This window comes from Lagopus muta, chromosome 7, assembly GCF_023343835.1.
Source record: "Lagopus muta isolate bLagMut1 chromosome 7, bLagMut1 primary, whole genome shotgun sequence".
NCBI lineage: Eukaryota > Metazoa > Chordata > Aves > Galliformes > Phasianidae > Lagopus > Lagopus muta.
In genome coordinates, this window is record NC_064439.1 from 40,849,527 (window position 1) to 40,865,133 (window position 15,607).

Genomic DNA, 15,607 nt, shown 5'->3' on the forward strand with positions numbered 1-15,607 from the left:
TTGAGATTATCATTCCCATTTCCCCTAGCATTGAGTTGTAGCTCTTTCGTATGGTATCTTCATTACTGACTAACTAGCGTATTTAACTTGTAAATAATTGCTTGTTCTTATCCATGTCTATTTTATGTAGAGACACGCACCAGAAGTCAGGCATTAACAGTTCTATGTTCAAAATGTGTATGTTAAGCATAAGGAAAGAAACTTGGAATTTAAAATGCTACTTTAAACTGTATAGAACTAGAAAGCCTCTGTGATGTTAATAAAATGCACACAAAGCCGCTTCACTCACAGCTATCAAACTCCTGAGAAATTATGCTCTGTATTTCTTACTTTGTTTTTCTAGGGAGATTTTCAAAATGGATGATTGGAAATCACTTCTTGTACTTCTTTTTGTATCCACCTTTGGCACTCTAGATGCACAACAGACTGGTAATACTGGTAATACATTAAAGAAATATCTCATTTTCAAACTAATAGTTTTTCTTTTCCTACATGTATTCAGTGCTGGTGAGAGACAATGAATTTGTGACAGTTTAATTTTTGTTTAAGTAGTGTATGGGATCCGTTGAGTCAGGGCTTGAAGCACTGATGGATCACCTGAGGCAAGCACTGAGTCAGCCATGGAGCACAGGTGAAGGCGATTCAGCTGTGGGACCAGAAGGGTTGAAGCCTGGCTGCACCTCTCTTAGACCCCATTTAAGGGCTGACTGCCACATGGGAAGGATCTCTTTCTGGAGATCCCTCCTCTGTGGAGTCTTTCCTGCAAACTTAGATCTTTGGGAACAGGTTTTCCTAAAGATAGTAAAATGAAGTGCAACAGTTTATTACAATTCATTTTTGATTGTGTGTGATGAGGTTATGTATTTTCAGAAGTAAGGAAGAAGTTTTATGGTGGAGATTGCGTTGTGTCCTAGCTAGAAACCTTGCAGCCCAGATACGTATTTGCATTCGTGCAATTAGCAAAATTATTATTAGCATTATTATCTTAAATCTTCCAGAATAACTGACTACTGCTTGAGGAAGCATACCATTCAGTTGCTGAACATCTTCCTAGTGTATCTTGGTTTAAAGAAATTGTTACAACTTCATTCGTGCTCTGAAAAGCATGGAAATACATGAGTTCCGTATTTCCTACAAGTAGATCTGTTTAGTCCTCTTTAAGTCAGTGTGACTTGTTAGTAATGCATGCTTGCAGTCTGGAGTTCAAAGTGTATAAGTAATTTTTCCTTGTAGCTCACTTGACAGCAAGTCTGTGCATTCTTGTTATTGTGGTTCATACGCAGAAAAGAGTACAGCAATTACCATATGCATTCTCTGCTTATGACTTCATGTGTGCAAGCTGTGTATGGAAGTCGTGTTGGTGTGAATTTCAGCATCTCTTCTTTGCTTAACAATGGTATGGAAATACGTGGCATCAAACCCCCAGTGTGAAGAACAAGGGGAAAAAAAGAAGCTTAATATACCATGCACTTGGTATATTAAGCTTCATTCTTGCTCAGCCTCTACTATAACAAGGATGGTATCTCACAGAAGATAGAGAAATTGCATTACATGGGAGGAGGCACCAAAACTGGATGTATCCTTTAGTTTATGTTAGAGAATCACTTCATTGAAAGTGCTAGCAGCAAAATAAAGAAATAAATAAAGAGGTTCTTCAAACTGCTGCTCTAAAATGGGCAAGCTGAAGATAATACTCAAAACTCAGCCACAGCAGCCAAGGATGCAGGCATTGTGCTATATGCTATAGGCATTAAAGATTTTGCTCTGCCTGAACTTCAAGAAATAGTGAGTGAGCCATCAGATAGGCATGTCTATAAAGTAAAAGATTTTGTTGCTTGGTAGTGATGCTCTCACAATTTTCTATAAAAGTTTTGTGGAAGAGGTAACTGGACTGGTTGCACAGTTTGCCCATGATATGTCCTGAAAGAGCTATTTCTCCTCAGCTTTGATGCTTTTTCTGTTTGTAGATAAATTATATAATTGCAGTGTGTTGCCAAAGTATAGCTTTCTTCCTCTTTCATATGTTGTCAATAATATTAACTCTTAAGTGTTGCCAATTTTGAGTAGAAATCTACATTTATAATATTCAAAATAATGGGAGTGGGAGAAGGTGAGAGGAGACAAGGCAGAAACATACAACAATTATGATTTTTCATGATGAATAAAATGTACTTTCTGTTATCCCTTATTCATGAACGATTTTAGAAAAGAGATGATAGTTTGTTTTTCTATGTCATCTTTCTCGAGCAGCTTGCATTAATGCCACGATGGCAGATGTTGTCTTTATAGTGGATACTTCAACAAGTATTACCCAGGAGAACTTTCAGAAAGTGAAGAACTTCCTTTCCTCCTTGGTCTCAAGTTTTGACATTGGCCTTGATGCGGTCCGAGTTGGACTGGTCCAATACAGTGACAAAGCTTACCAAGTATTCTTACTGAATCAGTATTTATTGAAAAATGATGTTTTGGAGCAGATTGGGAATTTGCCGTACAGAGGTGGAGAAACATACACAGGGAGAGCTCTGGATTTCGTCAGCACAAAGTATTTCATGGAATCTGCTGGTAGTAGAGCAAAGGGTTATGTCCCTCAGTTAGCCATTCTTATCACCAGTGGAGAATCCAGGGATGAAGTAGAACAGCCTGCCAAGAAACTGAGATACAGAGGCATTTCCATTTACGTTGTTGGAATTGGTATCCAGAATACAACTGAGCTTCAGCAAATAGCCAGCAAACCCTTCCATAAATACCTGTATAGCATTGGTAGTTTCGATGACCTTCCAGATCTCTCCACAAGAGTTTTGCAAAACTTCTGCACTGCAATTGAAAACCAGATACAAGGTAAGAAATTGTCCTTATTGTGCCATTTCAGTTTCACAATTCCATGTAATTGTGAAAACAGAATGTAGAAATGTGGTCTTGATTTTGATGCTATTTTATACAACTGTTGCTGTAATGTAGCTCCATTGAAAATAATGGGGCTAAATCTGAGTTAAGTCATAGTTTCAGGGTGATGTTCCTGTTCTTTTAAGCACATTTCAGTGTCTATGTTGAATTCAATGAGGTTTAATTGTTAAAAATGAAGATAAGTTTATGCACAGTACTCTCTGTAAGGAGAACCTTAATGGACTGTGAAGAAAATCAGGTTCGAATTTGCTGATTTAATGAAATACATTCAATTCAACCTCATCGGTACTGGCAGAGCCATTAATAGAATATTTTTTGTCATTGAACAGCTTCACAGAATTATTTATCGATTATTTATCAATTATTTATCAATTATTTATCAATCATTTTACTCCTAAAAACTCAGTTCAGAGTGAACATTCTAGGAGTGAGGAAAATGAAGAGAAGCCATATTTTCCAATCCTTTCAATATATTTTCTGAACAACAAAATTCACAGAAAGTTTTCTGTTTTGTAAAAAAAAAAATTTTGTCTTTGTTGAACCATGAAAGAGGATGGGATGAAAAAAAAAAAAAAAAGCAATGGTAGGCAAAACTAATATCAAAATGAAGAATATGGCATTTAAATCAGTAACAAATATTAAAAATATTAGTTGTAAATTTTAACTATATTATGCTGTTTTGTAGAGGTCAGTAAGGATAACGTTATTACTTGTTGAGAAAAAGTTAGGGATTAGACACTAATGTTGGTACTTAGGCAACTGTCTCTAACCTCCTTTTCCATCATAAACTGTTAACTGAAAGACACACTTAAGTCTTCATTTGTTTCATTTTTCTTGCATCTGCCTTCCCCTCCTGGAATGTGCATCTCTTTCCATTAACTTTAAGTGGAGTTAGGATAACTTTATTTATGTTCTGGGGCTTCCTCTGATATTTGAAGCACTTTCTGCCTTTAGGAGCAAGTCCTCATGGGATTGTTATTAAGATGAGTTTATTCTGAAGTGTTCAGATGGGTCCAGTTCTTAAATGCAACCTAGATTATAGCAGGGATGTAGAAGACCTTTATAAGTGGAATATTACTGTAATTAAATAAGGCCTACAATCTCACCCCCAAAGTCATAAGTAGAATATTTGGTGGGAGGAAGGTGAAACTTTTTCAGTATAAATACTGTCAAATATAGAAGATTCTCAAGATGTTTTTAATACTTTTTAAAATAAAGCTGTTTTCATTAGAATTCTTTGCTTAGCTTGCCAAAAGATAATATTACAGCTACCATGTAGCATGTTTAAATGGTATGTTGTAGACTTAAAGCTCATGTCCAAACTTAAAATGGTGAGCATCAATGACAATGTTGCAATTCTTCTTTAGCTTATATTCCAAACCAAGTCTGGATACAAGTGTCTCAGCAGCTCTTTCATTATGTTTTTTTCCTCTCTGCAGCATTTGCAAAACAATATGCTGATGTTATTTTCCTTATTGATTCCACTGAGAACATGAAGCCTTCAACGTCTGAAAGGGTAAAACAGTTCATCTCCCAAGTAGTCAGGCAGCTAGATGTTGGGCTTAACAAGCATAGGGTTGGCCTAGCCCAGTTTAATGGCATAGGAAAGGTGGAGTTTTTACTGAACACATATGAAAACAAAGAAGAGCTGCTTGACCACATTCAGCGCAGCATTGCGTTCACTGGAGGCTCATTGCAGAATGAAAGTGCCATGGAGTTTTTGAAGAAAACCTTTTTAATGAACGGTGCTGGAAATCGGCTCAGTGAGGGCACTCCACAGGTTGTTGTGATCTTCGCATCTTCTGGATCCAGAAACAGTGTCATGGAGGAAGCCTGGATGTTAGAGGAGATGGGGGTGAAAGTTACCTCAGTTGATGTTGAATACTTTGACATGATAGAAGCGGTGAGAGAACTCTCTAGCAAGGCTGATCAGATTTATGAAGTGGAGAGCATTGACCTTGTGCAACAAAACATTGTCAGTAACATCGAAACTTCACTTCAAAAGCTTTATGACCTTGATTCAAGTGTGCCAGCAGGTATGGTGTATCAAAAGAGCAAAACTGGCAGGCTGAGTAGCTAACTCACTGGTAGTCCAGAGCAACTTCTCAGGTGGCTGGGAGGGAAAAACAGTGCAAATGCCTGATAGCTTCACCTTTACAGAGATGTTCTATTGAAAAAATATATATTCACCACCTTTAGTTACGCAGTTGCAATGTTTGCCTGTGCATGTTATAAATCTGTATTAACTAGGGGGAACAGGACAGTGGCCTTGAGGGGTTGGCTGCAGTGAAATTGCCTGTTCTGAATGAAGGAGCAATTTGCTTGGATTTTGTTTCTAGGAAATGGCCATATGGGATTTTATATGTAACCATAGTTCCACAGTGTGACCTACAGTAATATTATCTTCCTTTTATTTACTTTGCTTTTAGTGTGTTCTAGTGCAACAGTGGCAGATATTGTGTTTCTTGTGGATGAATCCAGCAAAATTGGGTCAAAAAACTTCCAGCTGATTAGGGCTTTTCTGTTAAAAATTGTTAATGCCCTAGATATTGCTCCAAGCAATGTAAGAGTTGGGCTAGTGTTGTACAGTAATGAACCAAGACTAGAGTTCACTCTTGACACATTCGAGGATAAACTGGAAATACTGAACTACCTGAAGAATTTACCATATCGAGGTGGGCAAGCATATACTGGAATAGCGATTGAATTCCTGAGGAATAAGGTTTTCACTCAAGAGGCAGGCAGCAGAAAAAAACAAGGAGTGCAGCAGATTGCTGTGGTTATCACTGATGGACAATCCTCGGATGATTACACTGAACCAGCATCAAAACTAAGACGTGAGAGTGTTACAGTCTATGCTGTGGGCATCAAGAATATCACAGAGGGTAGCAAACTTGATAAAATTGCAACGTATCCCCCAAGGACTCATGTTACCGCCCTGAAGTTTTTTCTACAACTGTCGAATATTGCATGGAAAATAAAGAAACAACTTTGTAATGAGATTGTGACAAAAACATTTGTAGTCCCGTTACAATCACAAGGTCTGAAGAAAGGTAAGAAGTATTCATAAAACTGTCATTTCCATGCTGCCGATCTGATGTGTACAAAATCTGCACTTAATGCAAGGGGAAATTAAAATTCAGAAATATATTTGAGATGTTTATAAAGATCTGGTGATTATGGACTCAAATATCCTCCAGCCAAGATCTGCCCTGCTTGGAACCCTCCCCTATATATGATGGAAGCTTTTGCTTGGTGACAGGAAGCTTTTGCTGCTTCCCCTTGAGCAAATTTCAAATCTTCCTCATGCTCAAGTGAAAGTGATTCTTCTCAGGATTCTTCGGGTTAATTGTCTGTTATAGTTTGCACAGCTTAACAATATCTACAAATAGATTGAGTCAATTCTCTGTTATGTGACTCCAGCTTATATAAGAGCTCCAACTGTTAAAATCACTTGTAGGTGTTCAATGATTCTGAATTCTGACAGTGAAGTAAAATGTTGTCTCTCACTTCCATATAATAGCTAGGCTAAGTAACTAGGCCATGCTGTTACTATGAATTCAAGAAGCTAGTCTCTCACAATGCAAACCCTGGTAATATTTTTATCTTCATACCTAAATTCTACCCAGTCTGTCACAAAAAAAGTTTCTCTTACCATTCTGTTTCAAATTAGCTTTAGTTCTAGCTGTGCTTCTTCAATCTTTTGTCTTTGCAGGCTGCCACACTATTATTGTACCCCACTGTATCTGTCTTCTATTTTTCTTACTCTAATAGCTGTTCCAGTCTTAACTTCTATCCCATCATGCTTACTGTCCTTTTTATTACTGAGTGCCAGTAACAAAAGTGGCTTTTGTTATTCTATTATATTGCTTTGACGCATTTCATTGGTGCAGAGAAGTCTGGTAATTTCTTATTCAATTTATTCAACACTCAAGATTTTATAAGGTTTTACACTGAAGGACTTTCCAAATAAAATTATTAGTAGCATTTAGCTACCTACTTCTTGAGATTGTGTTACAGTAAAGTGATTTTCTTACACCTGGAAGTGTCAAAACTTTTGTAATCTTTTTCTTATTGTTTGTTAGGTTGTGTGGACACAGAGGAAGCTGACATTTATTTCTTGATTGGTGGTTCTGGAAGCATATATCCGTCCGACTTCAAGGACATGAAAACATTCATGAATGAGGTTATCAGAATGTTTCAACTTGGAGCTAACAATGTTCGCTTTGGTGTGGTTCAGTATGCATCTGAGTCAAAGACAGAGATCATAATTGGCCAGCACAACCAAATGATGAGGTTAACAGAGGCAATTGACAATATTGATCAAATCGGTGGAGGTACCAGAACTGGAAATGCCTTAAAGTCTATGAAAACTCTGTTCAAAATGGCTTATAGGGAAAATGTTCCACAGATTCTGATAGTGATTACAGATGGTAAATCTGAAGATGGAGTGAATCAGGCAGCAAGAGATTTGAGACAACAAGGAATCATTATCTATGCCATTGGCATCAAGGATGCTGTTCAACAAGAGTTGGAGGAAATAGCGGAGACAAAAAATAGAATGTTTTTTGTAAATGACTTTGATTCTCTGAAACATATTAAACATGAAATTGTGCAAGAAGTCTGTTCAACAAATGGTAAGAGGATCTCTTATGCCTAATCTCTTCCAAGCAGTTAGTGTTAGGTTGTGTTCATACAGTTCGGATTATTCTGAAAATGATATTGCTATGTGCCAGAAATAGAGATTTGTATGTGGGTGATCTCAGACTTTGCCATGTCAAGACTAGATAACATCTCAAGATACCAACTGTACCAGTCACCAAGCAAAGTAAAATGAGGCTAAATACCAGAAGTCAAAATCCAACAAGTAATGAAGTGTCCTAGAGTAAAACCCTAAGTATTTGCGTATTGGCATGTGCTAAGTATTTGCATATTGGCATATTTCATGAGAACAGACACAGAACCCAGTGATAATTACCTGCAGTCTAATATCAGGATACTTGCTGTTCTGAACAGGTGAACAGTCTAAGCATTGCACAATGCTGACTTTTATGAAGAGATAAATTCATGTTATTCAGCATGCAAGTTGAGGTGTTTTTCTGACATGTGCAGACTACTCTTACCCAGGATGAACAGATCTTACTGTACAACATACTAACTTGGAGGAAGCCAACCATATCAAATCGCAGAATTCTTTCTCTTAAAACTGGGAGATGAAGAAAGGCTCTCCAGCCTTCTTTTACTTGTTAGCCATTAAATCTCCTGTTCGCTCTCATCTGTCCTTGCCTGCGGAGGACATCTGTCTTCTCAGTCCGTCATTTACAGATTTTTTGGGGTTTGACGCAGTGAAGGTGTTAAAAGTGCAGGTGAAATCTGTGGTTTTAACCTATTCCTTTTTTTTTTTTTTTTTTTTTCTTCCTTTATTTCTTAGTCTGTAAAAATGTGAGAGCTGATATTGTTTTCCTTGTGGACAGCTCAAACAGTATTCGACCAGCTGAGTTTCAGAAGATAAAGGATTTCATGCAGTCATTTGTCATCAAGGTAGATGTTGGGCTTGATAATGTTCGAATTGGCTTGATTCAGTTCAGCTCTGAAATAAGGGAAGAGTTCCAGCTGGACAGATACAGCACTATAGCTGATGTGCGGAGAGCCATTCAAGAAATACAGCAGATAAAATCGGGAACACTGACTGGGAAAGCACTGACCTTTGCTGCCTCTTACTTTGATCCTCCTAGAGGAGGGCGTCCTGAATTAAAACAGTACCTGATAGTGATTACTGGTGGAGAAGCCCAAGATTCAGTAAAAAGCCCAGCCAGAGCCATCCGAGACAAAGGTATCACTATATACGCTATTGACTTGCTCCAGGCGAACAATTCACAACTTGTGGAGATCACTGGCACCCAAGACAAAGTGTTCTTTGAGAGTGAAATGAACTTCTCAGAAAAGCAGATTCTCTTTGAAATTTGTAATCTACAGAAGTGTAAGTAGTGATGATAACCCTCTCTGTTTACTCTCTTCAGGTACTTTTTTCTTTTTTTTCCGTTAACTCTTTATAAGGGAAGATTTTGTTTTATGTCTTCATAGTGGATTTTACATCTGTCACCCCCATATGATGCAGTGTCACTGGAGTGAAATGTGGTATAAGAACCTATGTTCTTTTACCAAAAGAACTTGTTCTTTTTGCAGGCTTTAATCTCATTCTTTTCCTCATAAGCAAGTAAATAAGTATTTCTCCTCTTCTGTAAAATACTCTGCACTTTGTGGTTACAGCTGGAACATGGGAACAGAAATCTCTGTACAAAGTTTTGAAGAACATTGAGGAGTGATAAAGAGAGACAGAATTATAACCCTATTTCTTTTTCTTCTTTTTCCACTGACAGCGTGCAAGAGAGCAGAAGCTGCTGATATCATGTTTGTAGTGCATGGATCATCTGGTGTTACAGACCTGCAGTTCAAAAGCATGCTTCGGCTTGTAGAAGCAGTAGTTAACAACTCAGTGGTTGGGAAGGACAAAGTTCAGTTTGGTGTTTTGGTCTATAGCTCCAAGCCAGAGGTGCAATTCTCACTGAATTCGTATGCTTCCAAGTCTCAGATAAGAGAAGCAGTATTCAGCTTGAAGCCTCTGTCAGGCCAGCCCTTCACAGCAAGAGCTTTGAGCTTTGCCAGGCAGAGATTTGATGTGAACTATGGTGGACGTGCATCATCTCTTGCTGTCACTAGGATCCTTGTTCTCATTACTGATGAACCAACAGTGCCATCAGATAGAGACAACCTTCCAATGGCCATAAGGGCGTTGAAGGAAGATAAAATCGTCTTAATTACTGTTGGAGTGAGCAAAGCAAGCAGAGAAGAGCTTGAAGAGATTACTGAAGATCAGGGAAGATTATTCTTTGCACAAAACTATGATGCACTAGAAAACATTCACGAAAACCTGACTCAGATAGTGTGTGAGAAATCTAAGCCAGGTAAAGAAGACTTTTGAACAGATCCACTAGGTCTTTTTCTATAACTGCAGAGTTCGAAAGGGAAGATCGGTGTTAAATATTTTCTATGGATATAATAGGAGGATGAGTGGAAAAGTCTGGAAAGGGTTCTGTGCTTAAAATACAGCACACATGAAGATTCAGTCACAAAGGTTACTTCCTGTGAATGGTCTTCCGTCAGTTGTTTCCAAGGGGTTGCTTACACTGATGGAGGCAGATGTCTTTTAACTCCTAGAAACTATTTTTTATTCACACATGCTAGAACTTTAGACTTAGGAGTTCTGCCCCACTATACAAAGCTCATCCCAAAGAAGAATATTAAATTTTAAAGATACAGAGGTTCAGATGTGTTAAAACAAATAACAAATATATCACCATATTGTACCCAGTGTACTTGGGTAGTTCAAATGCCATCATATGTGTGAAACTGGGGTAAGAATGAGAGGAGTATAACAAATATAGATACAATTTTTGCTAAAAATCCAGTGTATCTGCACTTAGTGTAAGTGTGGCCCTTGCTCACAAATGTATGTGGTGGCTGATTCCATCTACCCTGTACACAACAGCACATCAGTTCCTAGTACATCCCTTCTCAAAGTATGCTTTGTGCTTAGAGAAGGACCCAGTGTTAGGAGATTCCATTTATCAAAGCACACATGATACCTGTAGAAAGACTTTTATTCAGTGACTCATTTTGCATTGGCTTCTTGACCACCGTTTTTTCTTACTGCACAACATCCAGAATCAGGCTCTTTCTACCAAAAATTAGATCCAGTGAATTGCACCTCTGATACCCTGAATAGAAACTGCCCATAAACATGTGAAAGAACTCTACTTAGGAAATGAAAATGGCAGGCAAGAATTTTCTCCAGGTAGAATCTGTCTTTCTCCTTAGCAGTCATGTAGTTCAAGAGTTTTCTCCTCACAGTGACCTTTCAAGTTCAGAGAAGGTGAGTGTTTGTGGCAGTTATTTTGACTTTGCTTCATTGGTAGGTAAAATCTGACTTTCCTCAGCTGCTGGACTGACTTGTAAACAAAGTTCTCTTTTCTTATTGCTGTCCTCAAACAGTCTTTTAGCTGATATGTGAAGAACTATGATTTATTCTGCAAGTTAATTCTAGGAAAGGATGAATTTTATCCATGCAAGGAAGATTTCAAGATTGATGATAGATGACAGGTAGATTGTCCTTGCACAGCCTCTCTGTGAACAGCTTTTCTGACTAGTGGCTTACACTGAAGAGAATAAGTAAAAAGTTAAACCATGCCAAAATTGTTCCTCACTAATTGTTTTGTTGTTGTTGTGTTGTGTCCTGTCCTTGCTTTTTCCCTAAGTTTGCAGCAATCATGTGGCAGACCTGATATTTTTGATAGATGGATCAGAAAGTATATCAGAAAACAGCTTTTCCATCATGAAGACCTTCATGGAGGATGTTGTGGACAATTTTGTTATTTCTAGGGCCAAAGTACATGTTGGAGTAGTCCAATATAGTCAAGAACCCCAGAAGGAATTTTATCTTAATGAGTTCTATAGTGACACCGTTATAAAGGAACAGATAAACAGAATCGAGCAACTGAAATCTTCTACATTCACTGGCAAAGGACTGAAGTTTGCCCAGAGACTTTTTGAGCCTGCCAATGGAGGCCGCAAGTACCAAGGAGTTTCGCAGAACCTTGTTGTGATTACAGATGGATATTCTGCTGACAGAGTGGATGATGCAGCCATGGCTTTGAGAAGCAATGGGATACACGTCTTTGCAGTTGGCGTAGGGATTGTAAACTCTTTTGAGCTGCTCCGAATAGCTGGTGATGCAAGGAGAGTGTTCACAGTGGAGAACTTTGATGTGCTGAAAACAATCAGGAGCACTATTACCAGTGAGATCTGTGAACCTGAAGACTCGGCTAACCAGGGTAAGCAGCATAAATCTATTGTTGGATATGAAATGGAGAATATCCACGTGGTTACGTGCAATCCCTAGCAAAAGTACCTAACTATGCTGGGAAGCAGAGCAACTGTTTTACCAAATAGCTCTGCGAAGGTTACTCAGTTTTGTAAATTTCTAGACTTGCACCTTTTTTCAGACAAGAACCATTATTCTTTTAGCAATGGTAAATGGTTTCTGGGGTGAGATAGTGCTTCAAATCTAGCATTCACATTCATCATTCCTTGTTGTCTGAAAGGACACAGGGAAAATGTGCCTCTGATATCCTAATTACAAGAGAGAAAAAGGACAATTCACTGATATTTGAAAAAGAGCCTTTCCAAAAACCTATGCTGTCTATAGCTAAATATGACCATCCTGTTCCAAAGGAACTGTCAGTAGCAACTGTTGACAAAAATTAAGTCCTACAGAGGTCCTGTGGAGAGGTTTTAAGGGTAAAATCCATGCACAACTAGAAAAAATCATTCTTTCCTGAAATGTTGATCACCTTTATAACCCTGCTGTTCTCTGAATCTTGAAATCAGATGGGCAACCTCACAAGCTCTGGCTAATGGGCAACTGTTTTATTTATATATATATATATATATATATATATATATATGTGTGTGTGTGTGTGTGTGTGTGTATGTTATATATATATATATAATATATATAAAACTGTTATAATATATATATAACAGTTTTTATACTATATATAGATAAATGTATATATAAAACCGTGTGTGTATGTGTGTGTGTGTATATATATATACAAAAATATACATATATATATATGTAAAACTGTTTAAGAGAAATACTTTCTTGCTATGGACTAAGCAGAAACACTACTCTGAGACCTAAAAGTCAGTCAGATTTTGTGGCTGTAATGGTGCATTGTCTGTGACCTTGCACGTTGAAAGGTTTTGGCACTGCTTAGAAGTTAATCATACCCTTCAAATGGCAGATTTGTACTGCAAGAACTGAAACATAACAATTTGTATTCTGAGGTGAAATTGTTTCTGGATTTATTTGGTTAAACTGCTGAAGCACATTCATCTTTCCTGGGGCTTCTCTCCCTGTTTCTGTAGTGACCTAACCAAGTTTTACTCTTCATTTCAGTTGTGAGCTCTGTATGTTTACTGTCTGCATTGTGTTCTTTTATTACATACCTTTGATTTCCCCTACAAGTAGAGCTATAAGTAATAAAACTGCAATGAAATTTATATGGCAAATTTATCCATAATAATTAGCCCAAACAAGCAAATATAAAAAACAACATTATATTTGTTAAATGCTAAAGAGCTAGTGGGTGAAAAGGGAGCAAAATTAAGGAATGTACTGTTTCCACCTAAAATTACATGCCTCAGGCTTCCTTGCAGTTGTTCGATGACAGGTGACAGTGCATGTAGGGCCACAGAATGAAATCCAGTATGACAAATTGAGAATCAATGTACAGGAGAAATAAGGTGAGTACTTTGGCTGGCTTGGTAGGTTGTGGTGGAGGAATTAATCACATTGCAATACTTACTGTTGTTATCACAAGCTCTACAATCAATTCTGTAACGGAGATAGCCCTCACCTTACAGCACGGTGGATATCATATGATACACTTCAGGGATTCTCCCACTATTGCTTTTGTTTCTTTGATCTTCTGTTCTGTATTTGTATGTGCTATCTGATCTTGTGACAAAATGATAAATCACAGTCAGCTATCAAGCTTCACATTGCAATTGGAATATGTGTTACATATTCTCAGTTGATAGCAAAGCTTGTGGAAATGTTTATAAGTTTAAGCCATCTGAGCCATTTGGCAGCAGAAGAATAACAGTGAGAACAGTGAGCTGTTTTGCATTTGAATGCGTATGTGCATCTAGTGAATAAGATCAGTCCTTTGTAGCTGCTAGTTCATGTAGCCCCAGTGAAACTGATAGACTATTAGGTTTTCTGAAAATATGAAATACCGTCTCACTGATTCTGACTTCTGGTTTTAAATCTACCATGTTGAATTTTGTTCCACTCCCATGATTCTGTGTCTTAGCTTCTGCTGGGACAGTTTTTCTTCATAGTGTGTGGTATAATGCTATGTTTTGGTTTTAGTAGAAAAACAGTGTTGGCAACACACCAATGTTTCTAGTAGAAATTAGAGCTGGGAGGGGGCAAGTTTAGATTAGGACAGCTGATCAAAACTGGCCAAAGAGGTATTCTGTACTATCTGACATCATGCAGAAGGTGAGTTGTAAAAGGGCCTGATGGTCTTGATGGCCTGCTGGTGCTTGGGAACTAGTTGGATGTTGGTCAGTGTGTGGTTAGAAACTGCTTGTGCATCACATACTATACATATAGTGATAACTATTATCCTTTCTTTTTTTTTTGCTTTTCCTTTTCTTTATCTTAGTTTTTATCTCAATGCATGAGTTCTACTTTTTTTTTTTTAATTTCTGATTCTCTCTGAGCAAATGGCCACAGTACTATGATGAAAGACAAATAACATAAATATTGTATGCTTATAGTCTCCTGTTTCTTCTAATTTCTTCACAGATTATTGCAATATAGACCTTGCTATAGCAGTTGATATTTCAAGACGTATGCAGTCTGCATCTTCACTGCTTCTGAAACAGAAATTGCAAACATTCCTCCCCAGGCTTTTATTCCAGATGAAATCTCTTCCAAATATCAGCTGTAGTGCTGGATTTCCAATCAACGTTAGGTTCAAATTCCAAGTATTGTCACAGACCAAGGAATTCCTCTTCAACTCGGATTTTGAGGACTATAATGAAGAGATCATACAGAAGTTCATAGATGCACAAACAGTGGTGGATACTTACCTGAACGTAGACTTCTTACAGGCAGTTCAGGAGAAGTTTTTTAGTGCAACCGCTGCTAAAGTGAAGGTAACTTAATGGTGTGAATATATACACTTGAAAAAACACATGGTTTAACATTTGCTGACTCTGGTGCTGATTATTCTGTGGAAACAAAAGGGAGCTCAAAAATCGGTGAATCAGGAATTGGTGAAGTTGAAGGCTTGACTTAATCTCTTTTGAAATGAAAGGATTAGTTTCAATTAAGTGAAAGAACACAGTGCAGTGTTTCAGGATCATTGCCTTTATTTTTAATAAGGAAAATTTCCATTCACCGACGTAGTTCTCTAGAGTCTGCAGTAAAGCAAGTGTAGGAAACATAAGATGTTGATCAGAGTTTAGGAGGGAGGACTTGGAGTCATTACTATTGGGAGCAGGAAATGGTTTACCAGTGTAAACCAGTGTACCAGCCTCTTTCCAGGAAACGAAATGCACTGGATGAGTTAGGCCTGAGAAGATTTCTTTTGATTTGGAGGGGAAAGATGAGGAGAGAAATAGGAAAAGACTGGTAGCTCTGGGAGAACTGTAAGAAGTTCTTCTTTCCTAAGCCCTGAAAGAGGCTTGACAATAATTCTTTCGCCTGAAAAGGTGAGAATATATCCAATAGTAAGGGCTAGAATTTTCATCCTTATGTGAGTTAAACCACATCTTAAGTCTTATTAGGGAGAGACTCAAGCTGGGTGGTATGGTGTTTATGTGGGAAAGAGTGAAGGGACATAAGCATCTATGGAAAGGCAGGAGGGCACCTGGAGATGCACTCAGTGCAGCTCAAATGGCATCCAGCTGAAGATGGTCTTGCAGAAAGAGAAAATTTTTGCTTCTTCGGAGTTATTTTTCATATTCACGTACAGGTGAACACCTTTCACAAGCAAAGCTCTTCAGGAGATAAGACACAGCAGAACTGATCTTCAGGTTAGCATACTATATGGTAGATATAATA

The 15,607-nt window shown here is 37.9% G+C and overlaps 1 protein-coding gene across 1 annotated transcript in view; it reads left to right on the forward strand.

The window, feature by feature from the left end:
• Positions 1-272: 272 nt before the first annotated feature.
• Positions 273-15,607, forward strand: part of COL6A6 (collagen type VI alpha 6 chain) — a gene marked incomplete at its 5' end in the record, with an annotated part of 43,792 nt that continues 28,457 nt past the window's right edge. The window contains 9 exons of the mRNA XM_048952191.1: positions 273-429; positions 2,248-2,838; positions 4,344-4,940; positions 5,334-5,957; positions 6,990-7,541; positions 8,336-8,884; positions 9,285-9,869; positions 11,220-11,795; positions 14,345-14,697. Of these exons, the coding sequence (XP_048808148.1) occupies positions 273-429; positions 2,248-2,838; positions 4,344-4,940; positions 5,334-5,957; positions 6,990-7,541; positions 8,336-8,884; positions 9,285-9,869; positions 11,220-11,795; positions 14,345-14,697 (4,584 nt within the window). The remainder of the gene's footprint in view (positions 430-2,247; positions 2,839-4,343; positions 4,941-5,333; positions 5,958-6,989; positions 7,542-8,335; positions 8,885-9,284; positions 9,870-11,219; positions 11,796-14,344; positions 14,698-15,607) is intronic.